General features: G+C 39.7%; 1 protein-coding gene across 1 annotated transcript in view; it reads left to right on the top strand.

Moving 5' to 3' along the window:
* TBC1D9 (TBC1 domain family member 9) overlaps positions 1 to 24,224 on the top strand; it is a 123,538-nt gene extending 99,314 nt beyond the window's left edge. Inside the window, exons 13-21 of the mRNA XM_027866843.1 lie at positions 846 to 975; positions 8,414 to 8,512; positions 9,494 to 9,562; positions 11,729 to 11,969; positions 14,402 to 14,467; positions 16,334 to 16,420; positions 17,870 to 17,944; positions 18,069 to 18,172; positions 22,036 to 24,224. Of these exons, the coding sequence (XP_027722644.1) occupies positions 846 to 975; positions 8,414 to 8,512; positions 9,494 to 9,562; positions 11,729 to 11,969; positions 14,402 to 14,467; positions 16,334 to 16,420; positions 17,870 to 17,944; positions 18,069 to 18,172; positions 22,036 to 22,767 (1,603 nt within the window). The 3' untranslated portion in view covers positions 22,768 to 24,224. The remainder of the gene's footprint in view (positions 1 to 845; positions 976 to 8,413; positions 8,513 to 9,493; positions 9,563 to 11,728; positions 11,970 to 14,401; positions 14,468 to 16,333; positions 16,421 to 17,869; positions 17,945 to 18,068; positions 18,173 to 22,035) is intronic.
* The last annotated feature ends 2,646 nt before the right edge of the window (positions 24,225 to 26,870 follow it).

The following is a 26,870-nucleotide window of genomic DNA, read 5'->3' as shown; positions in this document are numbered from 1 at the left end:
TCCTAGAGAAGACTTAAGAGTAGACATGACAGTTGTCTTCAAGTATTTCATAAGACTGTTGTGTGAAAGATGGATCAGACCTTTCTGTTTGGCCCCAATAGGCCCAGGGACAATGGAAGGAAGTTGGGAAAAGATGAATTTAGGCTTGATATCAGGGAAAGTGTCCTTTATCATTAGAGCTATCCAGTGGCCTGGGATGCCTCAGAAGGTAAACAGTTACATTTCAGGTGCATTGGAGGTCTTTAAGCAGAGGTAGGATGACCAATGATGGACTGTTACATTGGGCATTTTTTTTTTTGGTGTTGTTGTATAGGTTAGATGGTAGCTACTGAGGCCTTTTAAAAACTCTAAAATTCTGTGACTCTGTTTTTATCCTTTTAATCAACAGTGCCTGGCATACAGTAGGCCCTCAATCAATGTTTGTTTATCAACTAAGGGCTTCTTTGTTTCTATCTTTGTATTCCTGGTGCTTGGCTTACTTCCTACACAAATAGACTATGTACTGAACTGATTTAGCCCAAGCAGCACTTGGAACCCTAGCTATGAGTAGATTTTTCTGGGCCTTCTTTCTTTTCTCTTTTTTGCATTTTATTTTCTATTTTGCATTTTATATTCCTTTATTTAATTGAATTGAGCCTCAAACTAGTGTCTGCTTCCACCTCTGTCACAGGATCTATTTTCATATATATTTCAGGGGCATTATGTAACTGTGGGAGTGGCTTTTTTAAGGTAATTTGTTGTTCTTGGTGCAGCAGGCAGTTTTATAGCAAGAATGTCCATGGGGCATGTGCCAGCAGATTCCTGGGTCTCCTCACAGCCTCTGATCGATTGGTGTCTATCCACAGGTACTTAGACAGTGTGACCAATAAAGATAGTACCCTGCCTCCCATCCCTCACCTTCATTCCCTGCTCAGTGACGATGTGGAACCTTACCCAGAGGTGGATATCTTCAGGCTCATCAGAACTTCCTATGAGGTAAGGGCCATTTGCCAAATGTTGAAATCTCTGGAATCAGCTAGAAACAGGAGACACCTTGCATGTGGTTACACAGGGCCATTGTTAACCCAGGAAGCATGAACTAGCCTTGGGAGGATCTGCATCCTGTCCCACTGGAGAGCAAGAGAAGACTTATTAAGTGAGCCTGGAACAATGTCATCACCGGCCTGATGAGGTCACTTTTCTTTTTTATTAAGAGGAAGGAGATGACATGGCTGGGGAACAGGATTTCAGGGAGACACACAACACAGGGAGTACCATGGCGTAGATAATGAGCCATGAGAAGATTGGCCCTTTCACCCCAAAGATCAGAGCCAGAGCAGCACATGCAGGAGCATTCACAAAATTTTAATTGGGCATTCCAGAAGCACTGGGGCCCAAGGGTGACCCAACTGACCAAAGTGGTCAGAGTAAATCAGTCCTGAGGAGATTCTCCCCCAATTTGGAATGATCCTATTAAGTCAACTTACTTTCTCAGACCAACCCCAAAGACTTAGCATTTTTTCTAGATTGAACCAGGCGGTCCCCTTAAAGTTAGGGCTTCCATTTAATTGCTCCTTGGGTCTATTCTAGAGTAGACCCAAAGTCTCTGAGAAAGCCTAAAACAGCCCTGACCTTCTGGAAGTTTTCTGACCTGAAAATGCCCCAGGACTTAAAAATGGACCTGAACCCTGGAACTGGAAGGCAGTGAGGTATGATGAAATGAGATCTGCTTTTACAGTCAGATGACCAGGGTTGGAACTTCAGCTCTACCACTTAACACCTGAGTAACCTTAGGCAAACCACTTTATCCTTTGAGACTCAGTTTCTTCATTGGTAAATCAAGTCAACACAAATTTATTAAACATTACCTGTATCTTGTACTGTTTAAAAAAAAAGGAAGGCAGAGGTGAATGTTAGATTAGATGACCTCTAAGATTCCTTAGAGCTTAATTCTATAATCATATAAAGCAAATTACAACCCAAAGGTCATGGAGCAGAATGCCCCTTGATGTGTTATACACTTGTCTAATAAATAGTTAAGACTTAGAGAGAGGATCCTTTGGAACACATCTTGTCCTCCTATCTTTAGATGCTGCTAGATCCTGCAGCTAAAGATTGCCTACATTCCAATGCACTGCTTTGTAATTGTTTGTTGGGGGATGATTAGGAGGATTAAGTTGGGGGCGGAAATAATGGAGACAGAAATGTCTACTTGCATTTAAAACCAGAAATTTCTTTTTGGTGAGTGCAAAATCCTTGCTGGAGATTATGTTTTCAACTTGCACAGGGATATTTTTTTAAAGAGGCCCTTTTTATTTAGACCATGTGAACATACCACTGATGCCTAGGCATACTCAAAACATGATGCTTAAATTCATAGCATACAGATTTTATGTATGTTTAAATGCATATACACATATGGACCTAAAAATAAACCCACTCTTTGCTCTTTGACAGTGTAGTGGACAGCCCAGTAGCCATCTTTAGTCAGCACCTAGGGAAAAACATAGAGATTGGAGACAATCAAAGAATGGGTTTCCATTTACATGCCTGTCTGCTTGTTATCTAATGAGAGAACCTAAACACCTACAGCAGCTCTTCTTTAGCTAAAATCTTGAGCCCAAGAAAAAAGCATCTGTTACGGGACTGTTTTTTTTTAAGTGCTTTCTTTACACTTCCTGGTGCCACAATAATTGAATGACTGATTCACCCACTATTCCCCTGTAGTCATGTTACCAGCATCTAAAAGATTTTTATTAAATCCTAATCACTAGACCCTAACTGGAATCTCAATTATATTAAAGTCTAGGCTGGCCAGTGAAGAAACCTCTAACAAGGTAAAGAAAAAGGTATATTCCCCCTTCTAAGCCTTGGAAAAATTCATGACTAAGATAAATGAGATAGAAAAGGGAAGGAGAAAAACATTTTTTGCTTGAGTTGAGGTCTTCCTCGAGTGTCTTATTGGGCTTTTCTCAAAGTGTGGATATCCCAGTGGTTAGAGCACTTAGTTAGGCCAGAAGGTGGGCCTGCATTCTGACCCAGGAATGACAATTTAGAGAATTTTTACAGAAATTTTTAGACTTTAGAGAGATAAAACTGTTCTTCTTGGTTCGTGGATACTAAGCCTAACCAAATGGTATGTTGCATATGAAGAACAAGAGTTTGGCTGGATTGAAGAGTGTTCAGTGAGATAGGAAGTTGAGGGCAGGTTTTCAAGGCTAAACAGGAGTTTATATTTTACCCTAGAGTCAATGGGCAACCATTAGTATTGATGGAGTAGGTGAGTGATGTGGTCAGATGAGAGTTTAAGGAAAATCACTTTTGTCAGCCACAGGTAAGATTCACTGGAGTGGGAGGGAGGGGAGGGTGAGTTAGGGAGACCAATTAGGCTGCTGAAATAATCTAGGCAAGAAGTGATGAGGGTCTGATCTAGCTAGGGTGGCAGTTCTATGAGTAGAAAGAAGGGTCAGATCCAAGTGATGCTGTGGGTGGCAGAAGAAATAGCAGGATTTTGCAGCAAACTAAATGTTTGGGTTGGGATAAAGTTGGGGATAATGCCAAAGTGAGCTAGGAATGTGAAATGATGAGAGTGCCTTTGACACTTTGAGAATGGGAAAAGAGGGAAGAATTTTGGGAAGAAGATGAGTTATTTTGCACATGGTGAGTTTGAGATGTCTCTGGAATATCTAGTTTGAAATGTCTAACAGACAATTGGTGAAGCAGGACTGAAACTCGGGACACAGATTGGGGATGGATGTATAGATATGATATCTGCACAGAAATGATAGTTAAACCCATGGGAGCTTACCAAGAGAGTGTGTGTAAAGAGAGAGAAGATAGATGGCCTGAGAAGAAGCTTGAAGAACTCTCACAGCTGGGGTGCATGATATAGATGATGAGCTTATTAAGAAGAGTACCTGGATAAAGAAGGGTAAGCAGTATAGATGCATCTAGCACCAACTTCCCCAAACTAGAACCATTTTCTGCTAACAGTGGGAAGATGTGTGAACTTTCCTGCTGAACTCACATATCTATCTCAGTACCTATAAGACTTTGAGCAAGTCAACTTAATCTCCCTGGTCCTCAGTTTCCTCCCCTATAAAATTAGGGAGGAGTTGGAGTAGATGCTCTCTGAGGTCTGCCCCAGTTCTAGAGTTAGGATCTTTTAACATCTAGAGCCCAGAAATGAGGGGAGCTTGAGAACTCCTTCTTTCTGGTAGAAGTTACTAAGTAGGGAAATCTCCCCAAATATAATATATAGAAATGGTTTCTTCCCCAAAGAGAAAAGAGTTGAAGCATACTTGCTTCTTCTCCTCTTCACCTTTCTCTTCATTTTCTTTTCCCAACTTCTAACCTGAGGAAGATCCAGCTAACATGGAGAAAGCATCCTCCTAACCCTATTGCCTTCTGGCTGCCCAAAGTCCCCCACCTTGGGACTTCAATGAATTTTCCCTCCTTCAGCTACTCCATCTCTGACTGCCAAAGCAACCAAAAGTTAAAATTTAAAAAAAAAAAACCTGAAGTATTTTGGACTAAGATGTGAATGAGCCTTAATTTTTTATAACATTATAAGGTCTGGGGAAGACAAGTAACTTAAGGTTGCCTCCAGCACACTGGAATTCAAACCCACATTTTCTGATTTCAAATTTAATTCTGCCACAGCCAGCTTTCAGGGAATCTGTACTTTAAAGAATTGCTGTTTGATCCAGGGAAGCCTCTTAATTATGGGAGATGTCAGCGAGCTGATCATGCAGTAAGATAATGCAGACAACCCTCCCAGCTCCCTGTGCAAGTGTAACCATCTTGGCCAGGTACTACAGGAGCTCAGAGAGAAAACCATGAGGTTGGCTCATCAAGTATGTGTCGTTATAAAAATAGGCTGGTTGACTAAATTTGAGCCATGGGACATTTTGATTTTTTAGTGCCAGCTAAAAGAAGTAATTTCTTCTCTCTTCTGGTGCGTTTTATGAGTTAGTCACTACGTGCCTTCAGAAATGAACGTTGAACAGTGGAAAACTATCAAATTAGTAGGTGCTAATGGGAAGAAATAAAGTCTGCATATTTATTAGGCAGCATCCCAGGACTACTTGCCATTAGGAAAATTTGCCTGCTAGCTCACCAAGGTTAGCAAATGGGGAAAAGTGAAGGCAGAAAGAATTGCATAAATATTGAGATGTTAAAGACAAAAGCACAGGATCATTGATTTTAATGGAGAAAGACCCTAAGTCCAACCCCTTCATTTTACAAAAGCTAAGCCTAAGGCCCAGAGCAGTGCAATAATTTACCCAATCTGATACAGTGAAAGGGTTGGTATTTGGATCCTGGTGCTCAGACACTTTGTTGTTATTGTTGTTTGTTTTGTTTCAGTTATATGTGACTCTCTATGACCCCATTTGGGATTTTCTTGGCAAAGATTCTGGAATAGTTTGCCATTTCTTTCTCCAGCTCATTTCACAAATGAGGAAACTGAGGGAAAATGTTAAAAGTTAAGTAAACTTGTCCAGAGTCACACAGCTAGTAAATGTATGAGACTAGATTTGCACTCAAGAAGATGAATTTTCCTGACTTCAGGCCCGGCACCATTTAGCTGCCCCATGCTTAGATACTAACTCCAGTTAATTTTTCATTATACTTTACTGCTTTTCAGTAAGAATGAGCAATTTAAGGGATCAGCCAATTTAGGAATGTCTTTGATTTGGCTTCTCCCAAAGATTTTTTACTTAAAAAAATTTTTTTATAACCTAACATTATTTCCTTTCACTGAGAATTGAATTTCTGGATGTCCTGAGAAAAAGGGTTATCTCTGGGCACTTGCATCTGGTTTGTGAATCCTGGGAAATGTTGGTTCCCGGACACACTGAGCTAATTTGTTCACTCTATTTTTAGCATGTTAATACATCCAAGTTCCTCCAAAAGGAAAATTATGTCATTCCTCTTGATTTTTCCTTTAGAAGTCATCTTCAAATAGCAAGACACAAGTTGAGAATCACCAGAGTACTTACGGGAACTTCTAAGTGGAAGGAACATTGTATGCTCTTTCTTACCCCACACAAAAAATGGCCACCTCTTTCCTGCATTCTTATCACTGGCTCTGAATATACACCCTTTATCATTACCTTTGAATCTGAGATATACCAACTCTCTTTTCATTACTTGGATCTATTAACCTAGAAGAACCAGAATTTAATACTGCAGGGAACAAAGCTGCATCAAATGATGGGTTGTTTTTTTTTTTTAACCCATGAGGCAAAGAAAATAGTGATAGTAGGATTAAAATGGTTTTTTTTCAGAGTGAAATTGTATCTGCTTATATTATAGTTAATGAGCATTTCCAAAGGTAGAAGAAATTATAGTAAATTATAATAAAATTATTCAAAATTTTCTTTAAATCATTCAAAAATTCTCGGATCAGTTGATGTTCCTGATCCTTCTAGTGTTAAAACAACCTGGCCAAAATCTGCCCTCACCCTCCCTTTTCCCCTTCTCTTCAGCTGACACCTAGAGAAGCCCATTCCACTGCCTTCTGGATGTGCAGCTGTAAATAAAATACATCAGACATTTCAGTCTCATCTGGTTGAGCTGATTCTGTGTAGTAGATCTGGCCAGATAGAAACTTCAGAAGAAGAAAGCTGTTTATATAACACTTTGTGTAACCTCCTCCATCAATATCTAATTAACCTTAGAAATCATCTTCCTCTGTGCCAAGACAGCTCCTCTTTAGGAAGAAGCTTGTTCTACACCATATAGTCTCATCATACCCTATTCAAAAGCAACTCTTCTCGGTGTGAATTGCTGGTTTGAAGCATGTTATGGGGGTTTGTGGGTTGTTGTTTTTTAAGATATTTTAGAAATAAATGGACTATTTTTTGCTTTGAGAAAATAGCAGACTTATACAAGGCAAAACAAGTAAAGATCTTGTTACATGTTATTAAGAAGCATTTCATTTTCAATAGCACAGAAGGGCGTGGGTGAAAAAATCTCAAGTTTTGCAAAAAGAAAGTCAGATTTGGTACAAATGATTTTGCCTTTGGGTACAAGGAAGCCCTGTTCATTCCTTGGCAAGAAACCATACTCAGGTTGCAACTCTCACTGGTGGGGAAGCTGGAGCTTTGTCGTCTAAGGAAGGGCTTGGTGCTGCTAAGAGGAAGGAGAACTTTGGATCTCTTCTTCTTGAACTGGAGAGGGGGACGGAGGGGAGGAGTTTACTGTAGTTCCCCCGCAATTTCCCAGCCTCAGCATGACTTTCTTCCTTTTCTAAAAGCAGGCATTTGTGGTGCCTTAATACTGACCTCTTCATTGTCAGACCTGCGATAATCGACACACATAAGCATCAGAGTGCTCGATTCTTTTTCTTGGTCCTTCTTTTGGCTCCCTAAGACTTGAAGACTGCTTGGACATTCAACAACTATCCCCTAGTGTGTAAAAAGAATTGTGCTAGGCAATGGGCAAGACAACACAACCCTTCCCTTCATGAAGCTGTTTGTTGTTGTTCAGTCATTTCAGGCATGTCTGACTCTTCATCACCCCATTTGGGGTTTTCTTGGCAAAAATCCTGGAGTGGTTTGCCATTTCCTTCTCCAGCTGATTTGACAAATGAGGAAAATGAGGCAAACAGGATTAAGTGACTTGCCCAGGGTCACATAGCTAGTATCTGAGACTGGATTTGAACTTAGTTCTTCTTGACTCCATGCTTGGTGCTCCATTCACCACACCACTGAGCTTTAACTATGGGGAATATTGCTTTTAGCAATTTTTTTATATAATTACAAACTAGAAATGAATTTATGTCAAGAAATTCCCACACCTTCTCCCTTCCCCTCCTCCCCTCCACTATGAAAGCAGTGTCAAATAAGCTCTACAAAACTTCTAATCATTAAATAGCAATTTAAAAAGTAGGAACAAATCTTAGAATGTTCACCACATGTTACTTCTGAAATCAACCAATCTCTAAGCTAAGTGGTACGATGGATAGAGCACTTAACCTCTGTGTGCCTCAGTGTCCTCAACTATAAATGGGAATTAATAATAGACTCTCCCTCTCAGGGTTATTGCCAGGATCAAATGAGTTAATATTTTTAAAATAATTTTATAAATCTTTAAGTGCTATATAAATGCTAGCTATCATTGTTGTTATTATTGTTGTTATTTGCCAAACAAGTCCTTGAGCACTGGCAATACAAAACACCAACAACAACAAAAAAGCTATCAAAATACTCATTACCTTCAAGGATTATGTTCTGGGGCAAGGAAAGGAGAATAACATGTTCATAAATAAGTGTGCCCCTAGATAGATGGGGTCAGGATAGGTCTCCTGGAATAAAGCACTTCAGCTAAGCTTCGAGCTGCCATAAGGATTGTTCACTGATTTTTCTGGAGAAAGACTTTTATCAAGTTCTAGACAAAATCTTCAGAAATTCTGGATTTTCCTTTCCAGAAATTTGGAACTATCCGAGCTGACTTGATTGAACAGATGAGATTTAAACAGAGGCTAAAGGTCATCCAGACTCTTGAAGACACTACTAAACGTAATGTGGTAAGTCCTTTATAAACCAACATCTCCTCCCCTCCATCTAAATTCCTTTCCCTGGCCCCTCAATTCTCTCCTATCCTATACTTTGGATATGGTATAGTAGAAACAATGCTGGATAGAGATCAGAAGAACTGGGTGCAAATTTTGCTTCTGTCACTGGACAATTCACTTAACCTCTGTGGGCTTTCATCTGAAAAAGAAAAAAAAAGGTCATTATTCAGTCATTTCAGTCGTGTCTGACTCTTTGTGACCCCATTTGGGGTTTTCTTGGCAAAGATACTGGAATGGTTTGACATTTCCTTCTTCAGTTTATTTGACAGATGAGGAAACTGAGGCAAACAGGGTTAAGTGACTTGCCTAGAACCACACAGTTAATAATTTACTAAGGCTAGATTTGAACCTGGGCCTTCCTGACTCTAGGTCTGGCGCTCTCTTCACTGCACTACCTATGGGGGTTTGTATTTTACAGATCTCCTTGAGCTTTTTATGATCCTGTGATCCATGACCTCATCAGTGCAGGGACTTCCTTCACTCCCTTCTCATTCTATGAGATTCTTATCCATGTCTTTTTGTAAGCTAACAACAAAACATCTATCCCCATACACCCAAAGCCTTCCTCAGATTCTTTTCATAGTTTGCAGGTGACCAACCTATCACTTTGGATCTCCATCTCTTATCCATCCTTGTCATAACATGACCAGCCCACCTCCTCATTTTCTTAGTCATTCATGTCCTTGATAGGATATCTCATATGGCCTTTCTCATGCACAAGTCATCATTGTAATATTACTTAATAGTCATAACATTCTCATGCCTTTTGGATCATCTACAATACTAATTCTTCCTCACTTGCATCTGTGTTTTCTTCACTGGGAAAATACCAGTGGGCTGATGTAAGGTGGGCTTTTGTGACAAGAAAGAGCTTGGGGTCATTCAAAGCACTTCTCTGCCTCTATCTAACCTTTCTTCTTCCATTTCTCAAAGGTGCGGACAATAGTGACTGAAACATCATTTACAATCGATGAGCTGGAAGAACTTTATGCTCTTTTTAAAGTAAGCTATAAGTGAAATTCATGGGCATGCAATGGAAAAAACCCATTCATATGAATTTGAATTTGTTGGGGAAAAATTCTAGCTGTAGCAGTGCCTTCTAAGGACAATATAATCACAATAGCAATCGTGGTAACTCGTATTTATTGAGGTAGCAGTGATGCCTCAATAAAGCTTACCACACAAGACTAAGGCATCACTGAGAATGCAAAAATGTATTGTTTAAGACAAAAAAAAATTGGGTCACCCTTCTAACTAGATGATTTTGATATCCCCTGTTCTTTCATTGCACAAAATACTCTTAATTGTAGTTTAGGGCCAATAAAAGAAGGGAGCATTAACCTACCGAACAAAGTTATTATCAATGTTTATTTCCTAAATAAAGCTCTTAATGGGAAATAAAATTCAGTTTTATAAAGAAATAAGAGTGTTGCATTAAAGAAGGAAATGCCTGCTTGATTAAATTTCAATTCTGTGGATCTGATAATTCATTCCTCCCTAATCTTTCTCATTAGTGAAAAGAATGAAGAAATATTGATAACAATTCAGTGATTTTTTTTTAACACCTTGTAATTCAGTGGCCACTTTCATCTGTTCTGAGTTTACTAATTGACTCCATTGGGTGTTATAGAGCCATTCTATCTATGGAGAAGAGAACTTATTGATAAGCTGTCCTAGGCATCAGCAGATCAAAGAAATTTAAAACAAAAAGTAGCCCTAGGTATTCTCTAGAGATGGTGAAAAGAGTGAACATGTCGTGCCAGGATTCCAACCAACCGAGGCAGCATGGTATTTTAAAAGGGTCATTGGTTTGATGTCAAAGAATCAAGATTTGAATGTGATATAGTGTGAAAAGTATTCATCTTGGATTCATAGGATGTGGTTTCAAATTCTGCTATTACTACTTTGTGACCTTAGGAGAGTCATTTCTCCTCAGTTTCCTTATCCACAAAGTGAAGAGATTGGATTAGATGGCCTTTCTTGCAGATCTAAACCTTTCCTACTATACTTTTGTCCTTACATGAAAATTCAGTTTGCTCAAATATAGCTTTTATTTCCAGTGCTGTGCAAATAGGAGGTGCTCATTTGGCAGTGGCAATTAATCAAATATTAAGGCTAGGACCAAAACACCTTTTTTACTTCTTTCCTGATTAAGAACAAAATGGAAGACTGAAAACTCAGACCCTTAAGTTTCCTCAATATTACCTGACAAGAATAAACTATTTGAACATGCTTAAAAAAAGGGAGCAGGGCGCTTGCTTCTCATAAACCTAGAAGAGTCCATAGAGATCGTCTCGTGAAAACTCCTTATTTAATAGATGAGTAAAGTAAGGCCTAAAGGCATTAACTATTTTCCCTAAAGTCAATCTGGCCTCAGACACTGAGTAACCCGAGGAAAGTCACCTAACCCTGTTTGCCTCAGTTTCCTCATCTGTCACATGAGCTGAAGAAGGAAACGTCAAACCACTCCAATATCTTTGCCTTGAAAACCCCAAATGAGATTACAAAGAGTTGGTTATGATTGAAACAACTGAATAACATTCATAATAAGTTGCATTCAGTACCCTCAATAGATAAGCTACTTAATGTAACAGGAGACAAAAATGCAAGTTTTTGATAAAATTAGATTCTATTCCCTTTGGGTAGTGAGTGCCACTAAATTCTCCCAATGGCCAACGTGCAGTTACGTGAGATTGGAGGGTTAAAAGTGAGCAGGAAATTTTTTTTTAATGTAGAAATCTATGGACATGGATCTCAGATCTAGATTCAAAGTGTGTGTGTGTGTGTGTGTGTGTGTGTGTGTGTTACGGGCAAGTCATTCAACCACTCAACCTCAGTTTCTGCATCTTAAAAACAGGCATAATAATAATTGCACTATGTACTCCATAGAATTGTTATGAAGTTACTATTTTGGGGGCACATCTTCAAGTTGACATTTTTCAAATTAACATTTTATTCCCATGGGCATGATGGCCTGGAGTGAAAGAGTAGATCCAAAAAACAAGGTGGTGGAGATAGAGAGGAAATAATGAGGCTCCTCCACCCCTTTCCCCCTCTCTGGTTTGCAGTAAAATCACTTATTTTTATAAGATTGCTGTATTGGTGGAAAAGGCAATGCTGTTATGATCTGTGTATAATTCTGTTCTCTCCTACCTCCCCTCCTACCAGGCAGAACATCTCACCAGCTGTTACTGGGGTGGAAACAGCAATGCCCTGGACCGCCATGACCCCAGCCTGCCTTACCTGGAACAATACCGTATTGATTTTGAGCAGTTCAAAGGGATGTTCACCCTGCTCTTCCCGTGGGCCTGTGGGACTCACTCTGATGTGCTGGCTTCTCGTTTATTCCAGTTACTGGATGAAAATGGAGACTCTTTGATCAACTTCCGAGAATTTGTCTCTGGACTAAGTACGGACAAGTTATGGCATGATTTGGGGTAACCTGATTAGTAGTCAGCTTCATGGGTACAGAACTCTTCATTAGCTGAGAAGGGCAGCTTTAAAGAATAGAGAAGCAACCCATCTATAAGGTCTCCAAGCCTATTACAGCAGTTTTATGTATGCGTGTAAATAATTTATTCTATTGTTATGTGACCCACAAATCTATGTGCCAAGTAACACACTAAAGACAGAAAGCATGTATATACCAGGACAGATACAAAAAGGTGGCCTAGATTAGTAAGAATAGTGTCAGAAAGGCTAAAACCCATCGTGAGCAGAAGCTTATGAGAAATACTAAAGAGAACAAAAGCCCTCGTAACCTATTTTTAAGGAGAAAAAATGGAGAGTTAATTTCTTTGCTTGGCAAAGGTTAACAGATGACAAAGAGATGCAGAACTACACAATTCCTATTTTGTTTCCATCTTTTCTACTCAAGAGAACATCTTTAGACAGAAAGGACTGAACAATCATCTTTAAGGCAATTGATCCGAAAATGAGTAAGAATATACTAAAAGAGCAAGTTGTCCTTTTAAATGAGTTCAGGTCTCTGGGTATACGCAAATTACATTCCAAGATACAGAAGGTGCTTGCAGACAGGTATGGGCAGAATTCTTTTCTGTTGTCTTGGACAACTCTTCTAGAGCAGGTGACATGTGAGAAGACTAGAGATGGGCCAATTCCCTCCTGATAGGTAGGTAGAATATGGAAATCACAGCTATCATGTCATTGTATCTCTATCATAAGTGTATAATGGGTTATTAAGTTGTGAGCCCTTTAAAGAAAGCAGTGATTGTGGGGAACCAGCATGGGTTTACCAAGAAGGTCACATCAAGCAAATACATTTTCCTTTTTTCAATAGTTATTGATATTGATAGATGAAGGAAAGTTGGAGACAAAATGTATTTTGATTTCAGTAAGGCATTTAGCAAATTTCACATGATAATGCTTGTGGATAAGATGGGGAAAGAGATTAGTAATGATGTCTATTTACAGCCAGTAGAACAAGTATCCCAGAAAGTGTGGACAAAGAGTTGTCTGTCAGCCTGGAGGGAAATTTCTAATGTCACATAAAAGGACCCTGTCCTTGTAACTACCCTAGTGAACATTTTTATCAACAAGAGCCAAAAAAAGGACTGTTTGTTGTTTGTTGATCACGGGACTGAGGACAGCCAATCCAATGCTTAATAGAATTAAGGTTCAAATTTATCTAATAAGATGAAACATTGGAGCTAAAACCAAAAAGGTAGAAGTCCTATTTTTTTTTAAATCAATTTTCCAAGGACAGGCTATGGAAGACATAGCTTGACAGTAGTTCCTGTTTAGAAAAAAAAAAAAGGATTCATGGGATTTAGTTGTCACATTTTGCCCTTCCATGGGATTTTAAAATGTTAGAATTCTCTACCAACTAGGAGTCTAGAATCAGACCAACCTGTCTTATTAAGTGAATAATAAGTATTGTGGAGAAGAATAATTTAGACTTGCCATTTTGTTATTTGGAAATTATTTTTGGTAAAAGTCTAGTGGAGTTTTTTTTTTGTTTTGTTTTTAACAAATGATCAAATGTATTTGGGATATATTTCCCAATAGAAAGTTATGTCCAAACATTCCCTAATCAGAATTAGAATTTCCCTCAGTCATGTTCCATGAGGGTGCTTTGAGGAGTGCAGAGTAGTTCAGCACCATGAAGTAGATACATCTAGGCCTTAGGAATTAAGAAGACCTGAATTCAAATCCTGCCTCAGACACTTACTAGACTCCCTGGGGAGTCACTTCACCCTGTTTGCCTTAGTTTCCTCATCTGTAAAATAGAGATAATAATAGCATCCATCTCCTAGTGTTGTTGTAAGGATTAAATGAGATTATTTGTAAAGGCCTTAGAGTGCCTACTATGTGCTAGGCACTGTACTATCAAACCTGCACAACATTCAGCCCACAGGCTGCCATTTGCAATCTGTGAAAGGATTTTGGGTAGCCCACAAAAAAAAGAGGATGCAAAACAGGGCTGCAAAACATAGTGCCCATGGGCCCTATGTTGTGCAGGTTTACACTATATAAATGCTAGCTACAGCATTGATGGTGGTGGGGATATTCTGGACAAGAGGGCTCTAAAGTAGCCAGATGGCACAGGATAGAGTTGGGCCAAGAGTCAGGAAGACCTGTGTTCAAATCCAGTGTCAGACACTTAGTAGCTGTTGTAACCCTGGGCAAGTCACTTCACCCTGTTTGCCTCAGTTTCCTCATCTGTAAAATGAGTGAAGAAGGAAATGGCAAACCACTTCAGTACCTTTGCCAAGAAAACCCCAAACGGGTCACAAGAGTTGAAAATGACTGAACAACTGAACAGCAGAAAAGGAGGGCTCTGTGGCTTCTGTGGCTAATGGTAACATTTGCTCTTTTTAGGTGCAGCTTGTCATGGCGACCTCACAGAGAAACTTAAACTACTCTACAAAATGCATGTCTTGCCTGGTAAGTGAACTGCCCAGATCAGCCTCAGAGCTTGGGGGAAGGGTCCTACAAAGGTAGCAGATTATGCAGGAGCTCCAGAAAGATGCGAATTTAAGAGGAAACTTTAGGTAGGACCTAACTGAGAGGAGAAAATCTGCTAAGAAGACTTTGTGCTGTGCTCTCTTGTTGGCAAAAAAAAAAAGTCTTGAGGGACCTCCATCTTCATTCTGTTCCTCGAGCTCAAAAAAAAAGGTCCTTAGGCAGAATAAAGACCCCACCTACACCTTTAAGGGGTGGGGTTGATGAATTCAGGGAAGAGAAGTCTTTTTCTTTCTCTTTTAAGGACTTTTCTGAGTCTTTATCCTCTAGTTCCAGATTTCTGATTTTATTTGTTTTCTTAGAGCAATGGAGAATAAATGAAGGAATAGCTGTCAAATGAAAAAAAATGTCTATTAAATTAATGAGGATGGAGACAGGACACTTATCATAGTCTGTGTTCTTCTTTTTGACCATTTTCAGTGGTTCTTTCTCCCACAAATGTCCAGTCAGTGTTTTGGATTTGTTTGTTTGTTTGTTTAATTAAAAAAATGCTCATACTATAGTGTTAGGAAGTTGATTTACAAATCTTCCAAGGGAAAATTCATCCTTTCAAAGAGGATGAACAAGCAGAAAACAATTAATAATGATAAAATACCTAGCATCAGTGAGGAAGATGTATCTTGCAAGGTGACTTTCTTAGTATAGCCAACCACCAGGTGTCCAAATGCATGTTGTAGGGATAGAAGGAGGGACACTTTATGAAAAAAGTTACGAAAAAAACTTCTTACAAATGCATATGTTGCTTATGTTCCCCATGGTATGTAAGTATTTCTTTTGTGATAAATCATGGCACCCTGAGACGTAGAGCCTATCGAACTGTTTATTGAGGATAGAAGGTGAATCTTAAAAAGGGGGGTTTGGTGGGAGAGGAGGACAGCGCAGACTGTCTGGGCTCACATTGCAAGGCTCTCTCCCTCCTACAGAGAGTCTCATCTGCTGCAAATGTGGTTTTCATTCTTCACTGAACATTTGCACAGCTGTAGCAACAAACCAGTTTGCCTTTTTGACTGCTTGTCTGAGATTACATACTTTTTTTAGGAAGTGTAATTAGCAAAACACATCCATCCATCCATCCATCCATCCATCCCAGCGAGTTTCAGTACAGCAGCCCTATGATTTCCTGCTGGCAATAATTCCAGCAGCTGCCCATTTCATATGCCCCAAAGTCAAAAGTCCAGTTTCAGCATTCACTCAGTGATGAGGGAGACACACAGTCAAATTAAGTGCCTGGCTCCAATGTCCTTTCTTTTTTTTTAAGCTCTCCACAAGGATCACTTTCTGTCGATGTAATCTCAGCCTCTGGACCAAATCCAGGCATATTTGGGCATGATTGGGGGGTTAATGGTAGCAATTGTCAGCTCCATTAGGGCCTTTCTGCGATATAATAATAACACTGCATTAGCCAGGAAGGATAATTCTGGAGAGGAAAGCCATTGGACACAATATTGTAAATTATCATCACAACTCCTTGATATAGCAGAAATCAAAAGAGAACTTTGGCCCTCAGTTTTGTGCTGGCCACATCAACTCCCAACATATCGGGTTCTTTCTCCTTCTCATTGGGTCCCCAGTGCAAGGGGACCCATGTGTTGATCTTCTTAGGAACTAAATCCCAGTGGAAGATCATACAAAGTGAGTGGTTTCATGTCATAAGTACCAGGGTGTCAGGTGTCTCCATCTAAGTCACTTCTACTAGTTTTCCCAACTGGGTTCTTCACAGGTCTTTTGAGATGAGATACATCTTAAAACTCATTCATATTTTGAGTAACCACACTCTTCCCTTCCTAGAGCCATCCCCTGATCAAGAAGAGCCAGATTCTGCTTTTGAAGCCACTCAGTACTTTTTTGAAGACATCACTCCTGAGTGCACACATGGTAGGTGTTTTTAATAGTGAGGGTATTTTCTGACCTCAAGCAATTAAATAGAAGCTGACCTGGAATTAGCATCCAGTCTCAAATACTTACTAGCTGTGTAACCTTTTTTGCTCATGTGTAATAATATGCCCATTTTACACATCCTTTGTGAGAGTGAAATAACTCACCCACGGGAACATGTTGGTATCATAGGACTGTCATAGATTTAAAGTTGAAGGAGACCCAAGAAGTCATCTTGTCCTATCCCAGTGTTTTACAGATAAGGAAACTGAGGCACAAAGAATAAGTTCTTGGGCTGAGATTTCAATATAGGTCCTCTGATTCCAATTATAGAATCCTAACTTAAAATGTCATGATGGGATTTGATTTAGTACATTACATAAACAAGCTCAGGTACCTGGATTTTTTTTTTGAGGGGGCTGAGGGTAACCCTAGGGAAAGGGGACTAACTGTTACACCCCTGCAGCAGGCATGCCAAGGACTTTTATTTCTCATCTTTTTCTTTAAACAGCTATTTCCCTATGAAACTCTACAAAGCTATAGGTGAATCCTAAAAAAATCCTATTTCTGAAATAGCATATTCTAAACTTGCAGGAATTCTAATAATACATGTAAATGCAAGGAAGAATAGAGAGTTCAGTGTTAACAGCAGTGGATCTGAAGTTGGAAAACCCGAGTTTAGTTCTTGGCTATGCCATGGGATTGTCGCTTTGTGACCCAGGTCCCTAAATTCCCTTTCCTTCTTTAGGCTTGGGGTTGCTTCATCTACAAAATAATGGGAAGTCTTTTCCGACTCAAAAATACAACTCCATTTCATAACTACTATGAAAACAATACTACATTTTCTTGTCCTTTCTTTTGCCCTTCTTCTAAATGTGGCCAATTCTGGCACCTTATTTCTTTAAACAGGTGACTCCTAGATTCCATAGCCTCTGGGAGAAAACCAACATTATAGATATAAAGTGAAGACATACAAGCTGTTTTTAAAACTGTAAAAGGAACCTTTGAAAAAGTACTTAAAAGAGCGAAATATAAGTAGAAGTAGAAGAACAATAAAAGAAATCTAAACTCTGAGAAATTGTAATAACCAGTCCTAGTCGAGAAGAACAGAAAATGAAACTCGCTTTTCCTCTTGGTAGAGAGATGGGGTACGACAGACAGAATGATACATACACAGTTACATGCTGTCGTTCAATTGGTTGTTTTTGCTTAACAATTTTTCTGTTACAAGGCAGTCTAAGCTGTGTGTGAGTGTAGCCCAGGCTTTGCAATGTCAGATAGCATCGTTTTCATTCTAGTTCTGTGCTGGTTTAGACATACTTCACTTGAGAACTTCAAATTCTGCTGGTGCCCTACAATAAATGTCAAGCATTGTGTTTTGCTTTGCTTTTTAAATGATATATCTTACATTTACTAAAATCTCTTATTGTCCTTCTGAACACTTCCTAGTGGTTGGCCTGGATAGCAGGACCAAGCCAAATGCTGACGATGGGTTTGTTACAGTGAGTCTCAAGTCCGACAAAGGTACACCTTTCTCCATACCTGTATTTAATTATTAAATTAAACTAATTTTTAAAATGTACTTTTTTTGCTTGTTGATAACCCACTTATTAGACTGTCTCCTTATATCTTGACCTTTTCATTTTAGGGAAGAAGGTGAATTCCCAAGACAATCGTAACTACCTGAGATTGTGGACCCAAGAGAATAAAGCCAAGTCAAAGAATTCAAAGGATCTGCCCAAATTGAACCAGGTAACTACCTGACTTTACACGATCACTCTTTTCCACCCAGGGTGCTTTTTTTTCTCTTAGACTATAACAAAATCCATAACAGGGTAGAAACTGTAGCACAAGGGCTCTGGCCCACCACCTGTTTATTTAAATAATGTAAAAACCATTCTTAGCTTATGAGCCATATAAGAACAGGTGGTGGGTCGTATTTGACTCACAGCTATAGTTTATAGTATCCTAACAGGAGTGAGAAGAAGCATTTATTAAGTACCTATTATGTGTCAGGCCCTATACTAAGTGTTTTACAAATATTATTTCATTTGATCCTCTCAACACAAACTTTAAGATAACCATGGTCTCCTTCCCATGGCTAAGTCAGGAGCTTGTGTGGGCACCCAAGATAGTGGTGTATCCTTTCTCTTGATCCATGCTGATCAAGACTTGGGCTAATAGTACATTTAAGAGGCAATGATTTTTAGAGAGCAATGGACAATATGAGACATCCGGTAGGTAAAAACAGGCTACAACAGGCAAGCAATGGCAAAGGAAATATAGTATGAAGAATGGGATCTAAGAAATCTATTAGTGGAAAAAGAAGATGAGCTAGACATAAAGCAAGAACAAGGGATAATTATTAGATAACCCACACAATCCACCAATATCCATCCCCACAATGGTTCAGAGCAGAGATATCAAATATGTGTCATCAATATGCAGTGCAGAAATCAATTTCTATTTGAGTTTGACACCACTGGTCTAGAGCATTCAAGCAAAGCTCTGGGCATTCTGCTTAACTTCTGTTTACCTCAGTTTCTTCATCTGTAAAATGGGGATAATAATAGCACCTACCTCCCCAGGTTCTTGGCAGGATTAAAGAGATATTTGTAAAACACTTCATGCAGTGCCTGGCACAAAGTAGGTGCTAGCTATTATTAGTTATTATTATTATTATTATTATTCAACAAATACTTATTAAGTGCCTACTGCTTACTGGAGATATAGACACAAAAATTATATGGTCCCTGATACTAGGAGCTTATATTATATTTAGAAGGAGGGAAACCAACTTTACAGAGAGATATAAATACAGAATATATACAAAGGAAGAGTCAGAGTAGTGGAGTGGACATAGTGGTTTTGAAGTTAGGAATGCCTTGTTCTAAATCCTACCTCTGATGCAAGATATTTGACCTCAGTGCCATAGGCAATTCTGTGAGACTGTATGTTGCAGAGGACATGCCTACCTGCATTGATAGAGGGAATTTCCTCACCTGGAAGTTGCCTAAACCAATGAACTCACAGGTCTACTCTCTATCCCTATCTTTATAAATAGTCATTTTTGTGGTGATAATGGAAGGGCAGAGAAAATACTAGCAACTGGGGTAATCTGGATAAGTATTTGGCATTTGAACTGAGCTTGAAGGAAGCTAAGTATTCTGAGAGGCACGGGCCAGTCATCAGGGACAGCCTATGCAAAGACATGAACATAGGAGGTGGGGAATTATGAGTTTCCATTTATCTCAATCTCAAGAGATAGTTAAAAGCAGGAGACTGATATGATCAGAACTCTAATTTGGGAATATCAGGTGTATGAAAAAGGGAAAGACTGGATGCAGCAAGACTAGTTAGGAAGCTATTGCGACAGTCCAAGAGAGAGATGATGAAGGCTTGAATTAGGGTGCTGGCCATAGGAGTAGAGGGAAGAAGACAGATGCAAGAGATATTTTGGAAGTAAAATTGATAAGACATAGCAACTGATTGGATGCAAGGGGTGACAGAAGGAAGAGTCAGAGATAACATCAAGATTGCTAAGCAGGGTGACTGGAAGGATGGTGGCAACCTACACAGAAAAATGAAGAAATTAGGAAGATGAGTGGGCTTAAGGGAAAAGATAATGAATCCTATTTTGACATAAGAGTTCGAAATGCCTCTGAGATATCCAGTAGGGATGTCCACTAGACAGTGATATGGATATTTAGATCTGGGTGTTATTGCATAGAGATGATAGTTGCACCTACGTGAGCTAATAAGTTTGCCAAAGGATAGAAGACAGAGAGAGAAGAAAAGGATCCAAGTCAGAGCTCTGGAGGATACTAGTGATTAGGAGTAGGATATAGGAGGAGAAACAATGAAAGAGCAGTGTTGCAAAAACCAAGGGAAGCACACTGATGTTGATGGATGTTGATCATGTTAAAATGTTGATGTAACCAAAAAACGGTCCAACCATGATGCAAGAAAAGTAATTAAACTTTCCATAGCCTTTGACATAGTATATATGTCAAAGAAGTCAAAGACAGAAACAAAGGTCCATAATATATCAAAATATTCACAGCAGCATTCTTTGGGTGGGAAAGACCTAGAAACAAAATGGTTGTCTATCAATTGGGGAATAGCTGATTAAATTCTGGTATCTGAACGTAATAGAGTGACATTCCTATAGGAAAAGGTAATTAAATATGAGGAATTCAGTGAGAAAGTGAAAGCAGTGAATGTAGATGGCTTTTTCTATGAATTTTACCAATAGATGAAGGAGAGATATAGAACTATAACTTAAGGAATCATAGATTTAAGTGAAAGGTCTTTTTAAGATTGGGGAAATCATGTAAAGAGGGAATAATTAAAATACCATGCTGCTGGAGGTGATAGGAGGGAATGTGTAGAGAGAGCAGACGTGGAAGAGAATGGCCTCTTCACCAGAATATGGAGCAAAGGAGGAAGACATTGCCAAGTGGTTGTGAGAGATATAGAATAGTGAACAAGAGGTAGTCTGGGGTGAAGGGTCTCTAAGTATGAGGCAGGGTCCTCTGCTGAGAGCAAGGAGTTTGATGTGGAAACCTCTAGAAGATTAAAAAGAATTTGAAACATCCTCTGTTCCAAACAGAGGATAAATGAGGAATGCAATTGAGTCAGTCAGAGAAGAAGAAGGATTGGCTTGTGGCTATGAGGGCCCAGTGTGGTTAGATTTCATAAATTTGCAGTGGGAATACCCAGACTAGAGTTGGTTGGGATATACCATGATGTCAGAGGACTGAGAATGAAGCAGGCTACCCACATCCTGACAGATTCAAGGAATAGAATGAGATGTACATTTTTGGACATGGAAAATGTGAGATTTTTGCTTTGCTTTGCCTTACTATGCATATTTGCTATTTGGCTCCCCTCCACACATTTTTTTTTTGGCTGCTCATGAAGGGGGAGGGATAAAAAAAATAATTCTTGTTAATTGCGTGGAGTATAGACAACTAGCACCCAAAAAGTGCCTTTGGTTATGCAAAGAATGCTGCTGTGAATATTTCAATATACAATGGACCTTTGTTTCTGTCTTTGACATCCTTGATAGATTGACTAGGACTACTAGGTCAAAGAGTGTGAACTATTTAGTCACTTTTCTTGCCCCACTTTTGGTTGGATCACTTTTTGGTTGCATCAATACTGCATTAGTGTGCTTGCCTTGGTTTTTGTGACATGGCTCTTAAATGATTTTTTCCTGTCACCCAAAACACAGGCTGTATTAGAATCAGTGGGCTTCTATCTTACAATCTTGTTTTACCTTTCACTCACAATTTCTTCCACCCTTGTTGACCCTGATACAAATGGATCTGTGATTTCACTGATGTGGGCGGGGCTTCCATCAATGCTATTCACAAGTGGATCTATATTTCAGCACATCCCTACCAGGTGAATCACAAAACAGCTTAAGATCATTTCTCCTATGACTATGTCATATTACAATAAGTTGAAAAGAAAGCTTTTGTGATTTTGAGTGTCCTTCCAGGCACATCTTCTAGGGGAGATTATTTTAAATGGCTTTCTCTTCCCAGGTCAGACCACTGTATGTACCTTCCTATGACATAATGATAAAATGTCTCCTGTTTTGTCCGCAGGGTCAGTTTATTGAACTATGTAAGACAATGTACAACATGTTTAGTGAGGACCCAAATGAGCAGGAGTTGTACCATGCCACAGCCGCAGTGACCAGCCTGCTACTAGAGATTGGAGAAGTGGGCAAACTCTTTGTCAGCCAGCCAGCCAAAGAGAACGAGGGTGGAGGCAGCGGTCACCCCTGTGCCCAGGGCATCCAGAGCATGCTGTTCCCCAAGAAAGGACCCAGCCAGTCCTACTGCATGGAGCCAAGTGAGCTGCTCCCCACCAGCTTGGTGATGGACAGTGAGGAGCCTTCAGAGGGCCCCCTAGGCGGGCAAATGGAGGACATTAAGCTGGAGGATTCTTCCCCCCGAGACAATGGGGCTGGGTCCTCCATGCTCATCTCTGATGACGACACGAAGGACGACAGCTCCATGTCATCTTACTCGGTGCTGAGCGCAGGCTCCCACGAGGAGGACAAGCTGCACTGTGAGGACATTGGGGACGACACCGTCCTGGTACGCAGTGGCAGAGGCACCGCGGCCCTTCCTCGGAGCAACAGCCTAGACAGGGACTGGGCCGTCACCTTTGAGCAGTTTTTGGCTTCCCTCCTAACTGAGCCTGCCCTGGTGAAATACTTTGACAAACCAGTGTGCATGATGGCCAGAATAACCAATGCCAAGAACATCCGGATGATGGGGAAGCCCATCACCTCGGCCAGTGACTATGAAATCTCTGCCATGTCAGGGTGATGTTGAGGCCTTTATAGGGGAGGTGGGATAGGGTGGGGAGGGAAGGGTTTTTTAAGTTTTGTGTTGGAGTTCAGGGATTTTGTTTATTTGTTTTTAATTAAGTATTTATTAGTACCTTGCTTGAAGCCTGGTATTTTCATAATATAGTAGAATGAAAATGGTCGAAGAAATATTTAAGTATCTCTAGTTAGGTACAGGCCTCCATTTTGGTAAGAATAGGGAAAAAAACCACCAAAATAAAGTTTTATTCCATGAAATTCCAAAAAGATGAAACTGTCAGTGAAATGTATGTGTTATTCTTATTAACCTTATTACTGTTGAACTATAAACACAGTAAAATTAGTTCTCAGTTTTTAAACTCTAAACCAAGTGGCAGATATTTTGTGTATTTTTTTTTAATTAAAATCTGACCTGTAAAAAGAAGGAAATATCAGTGAACAGAGTGATCATAAATGGAAAGGCACCATCAGCTGGATTATCCCTCTCAGTCTCATATCACATCCCTGTGGGATGCCTTTTAAATAGAGTTTACAACATCAGATCTGTTTCCTAGAGCAGCACTTGTAAACACCCTGCTCCCACACTATGCTGGCTTCCCTTCCCCAAAGGAGTAAAGCAATGGGATGGGAAGGGAAGGATGAAACAAATCCTAGAATAACCAATTCAAGCAAACCACCCCTCAGTTACGAGGAAATGGTCAAACTGGCTGTTTGGTCATTTTGGGGGCAGAGGGGGAAACAAATCAACTCACTGAAAGTGACAAAGATGAGACAGGGTTTGATTTGGGGATTTACTTGTTTTGTGTTCTAGCCAAAAGAAAAGGGTATTGGGACTTCTGAGAGCAGAGATTGCAGCTTCTCATTGTTCATTGCTAAAAGGAAACAAAGACATGATCATTACCACTTAGGTAAGGTCTCTTCTGTAGATGTAAGGACTCATAACCAATCATGTATCGCATACATCCTTTGTTCCAGGTAAAGTCACTGTAAAGTAGATATAACGTAACCTGAAACAAAATAGAAAACCTGCAAGATCTGTAACTGAATGTTTGTTTCCAAATAGAACGCGTCACTTTATCTAAAGACTAGTTGGCTACATCAATTTCCCAAATGGTTTGTGGGGATGAAACCTAGGCACACCTGCACTTTGCATCCTTGCTGCTGTTGCTGTTTTGTTTTTGACCCCGTCGTAAAGTTTCTTTCCCCCTTTTTTGTCCTGTTGAGTTTGTAAGCATTCCCAGGGGATCATCTTCTGTTTGCTTATTCAAAATATGCTTTTTTTTTTAAGTGATGGGTTTTTTTTGTTTGTTTTTTTTAACTCTTCATCGTGTCCTTTTATTTTGGCCAAGGCTGCTCTTTTTTCTTATTTACGAGAATGGTTTTAAAGCTGTCAGATGAAGTTGTGTTTAACCACAAATAGGATAAATGTGAAGAAAAAAAATAATAAAAGACATTCAGATACCCTCACCTCTGTCTTCTATGTTATGTGACTGAGTTCTTGCCCAGGAGAAAATATAACTTTGTATGTGGAGATTTTATTATGCTACCCTTCCAAATATAATCAACAGGGAGGTAATTCTTTTACAGCTGACATTTGTATAGCACTTTGAAGTTTGCAAAGTGCTTTACATATACAATCTTTTGGGAGACCCTATATTATCACATGTGATTCTTGCAATAACCAGGAGGTGCTCCTGGTAGTATTGTCCCCATTTTACACATGAGGAATCTGAGGCTTAGAGATGAAATGACTTGACCCTGGTCACACAACTAGTAAGCATCTGGGGCAAAATTACAATCCAGGTCTTCCTACCTCCAAGTCCAACACTCTTTCCACTGTACCAAATTTATCTCCCTGTTCTCATAGTACTTGGCATATGGTAGATGCCTAATAAATGCTTATTGATTAATTGATAGAAATACAGAAAATGTCATTATTCGTATTAAATGTATTTTTAATAAGGAAGAAACAATCTGTAAGAAAGAATTGTCTATACTTCAACTTCCTTACAACATTGGCTCCTCAACCCTCCTCCAAAATCCGGTTTCCATGCCTACCACTTGAGAGAAATTGTTCTTCCCAAGGTTTCCAATAACGTCTTAATTTCCCAGTCTAATGGCCATGTCTCTAAATTAATTCTTGATGCCTTGTTTGGGCTCTCATTTCCTCATCTGTAAAATGAAGGTATCAGACTAGAATGGCCTTTGAGGTCCCTCCCAAGGCTAAATCTTATTCTTCCTTAGCTTCTGTGACATTGCTTTCCTTGATTTCCCTCAGAGTTTCTTCGTGTACTTATACTCCCTAACTGCAGGTATTTCTCTCCCCTTCTCCCACCCCCTAGAGCCTGTCATTGGCCCTCTTCTGTCTTTTCCCTCTCTTTCTTGCCAAACTCATCTACTTTCCACAGTTATTATTGTCACCTCTGTGGAAAGGATCACTGAACAAATCTATAAAATTAACCCCGGTCTTGGAGCTCTTGTTCCACATTTTTGATAATCTGCTGAATGTCCCACATAAATTCATCTGCCCCATAAAACATGCCCTTCCTCCTAACTTCCTATATCTGTGAACAGCTCTACTATTCCCCAGTCCACTGAAGCTTACCTTCCACTTCACAGCCATCTCCTTTACGGCCTGTTCCAATCAGCAGCTAAGTCACATTGATGTCACCTCTATAGTATTGCTCATATCTGTCCCCTCCTCTTCACTCACACTGATAACCATTGCAATTCAGGCCTTGTTTATACTATTGTTATAGCCTCATAACTGTAGAACAAGTTGAAGATCTGAGTTCAAATGGGGCTTCAAATATTTATTAGCTGTGTGGCCCTGGGCAAGTCACTTCCCCTCTGTCTCAATTTCTTTTTTTTTTTTTAATTTTTTCCCCCCATTTTTAGGCATTTGGGGTTAAGTGACTCACCCAGGGTCACACAGCTAGTGAGCGTTAAGTGTTTGTTCTGAGGCCGGATTTGAACTCAGGTCCTCCTGACTTCAGGGCCAGGGCTCTATCCACTGCGCCACCGAGCTGCCCCCTGTCTCAATTTCCTCAACTGTAAAATGGAGATTAAAAACAGTGCCTACCTCCCAGGGATGAGGACAAATGAGATCATACTGAATTATAAAGTGCTTAATTTGAAAGTTGTTTACAAATGGTTAACCTAGCTTTACAGATAAATATTTTAAAGCCCTTTGTTAACCAAATCTATACAGTACCTGGCACATAGCAAGAGCTATATAAATGTTAGCTATTATTATTTATTAACTGGTCACCTTGCCACCTGTGTCTCCCCCTCTCTAATCCATCCTGCACTCATTTGCCAAAATCATTCTCTTACTCCATGGGTCTGACCATGTCACTCCCCTGTTAAGAATCCTCATTGACTTCCCATCACCAGAGAATAAAATACACCCTTTCACGTAGTCCTTTGTTCCAGCCAAACTGGACAACTAACTCTCCTCTGGCATTGGTTTTCTGTCTTCCACCTCCTTGAATTCTAAGTTTCATTCCCTCCACATTTATAACTGCAGGAGTCCTCTTCATTCTAGTGCCTCCTCCTTCATGAAACTTGTCTTCATTCCACCAGGTGAAAATGATATCTCCCTTTTCAGCTTTTCCTGTAGCACCTGTCTGGATGTAATATACTACACACCCCTTATTAAACTGTAAGCTCCTAAAAGTCATGGGCTTTTTTTATTTTTTTCATCTCTATCCCTAGTCCCTAGGATAATCCTTGGACATTGTAAATGTTTCTGGAATTAAATTTGGCAGCAAAAGGTGATTTTTAATTCTGAGCATAAGAATAACTTCTTGTTGCTCAGTCACGTCTGACTCTTTGTGCCCCCATGGATCATATCGTCCATGAGGTTTTCTTGACAATGTGACCTGGCCAAGGTCACACAACTAGGAAGTTTCTGAAGCTGGATTTGAACTCAGGTTTTCCTGACTCCAGGCTCAGTGCTATATGCACTGAGCTACCAGCTTGCCTCTGTGTATAAAATTCTGCAAGGTGCCTGCTTTTTTTTTTTTAAACAGTTTTATATTACACAACCAGATATTTAATTTGAAAGTTGTTTACAAATGGTTAACCTAGCTTTACAGATAA

Source organism: Vombatus ursinus, unplaced genomic scaffold (genome assembly GCF_900497805.2).
Source record: "Vombatus ursinus unplaced genomic scaffold, bare-nosed wombat genome assembly UNPS02014784.1, whole genome shotgun sequence".
Taxonomy (NCBI): Eukaryota; Metazoa; Chordata; class Mammalia; order Diprotodontia; family Vombatidae; genus Vombatus; species Vombatus ursinus.
The sequence above is the reverse complement of the archived record's forward strand: the minus strand, read 5'-3'. Positions and strand labels throughout refer to the sequence as shown.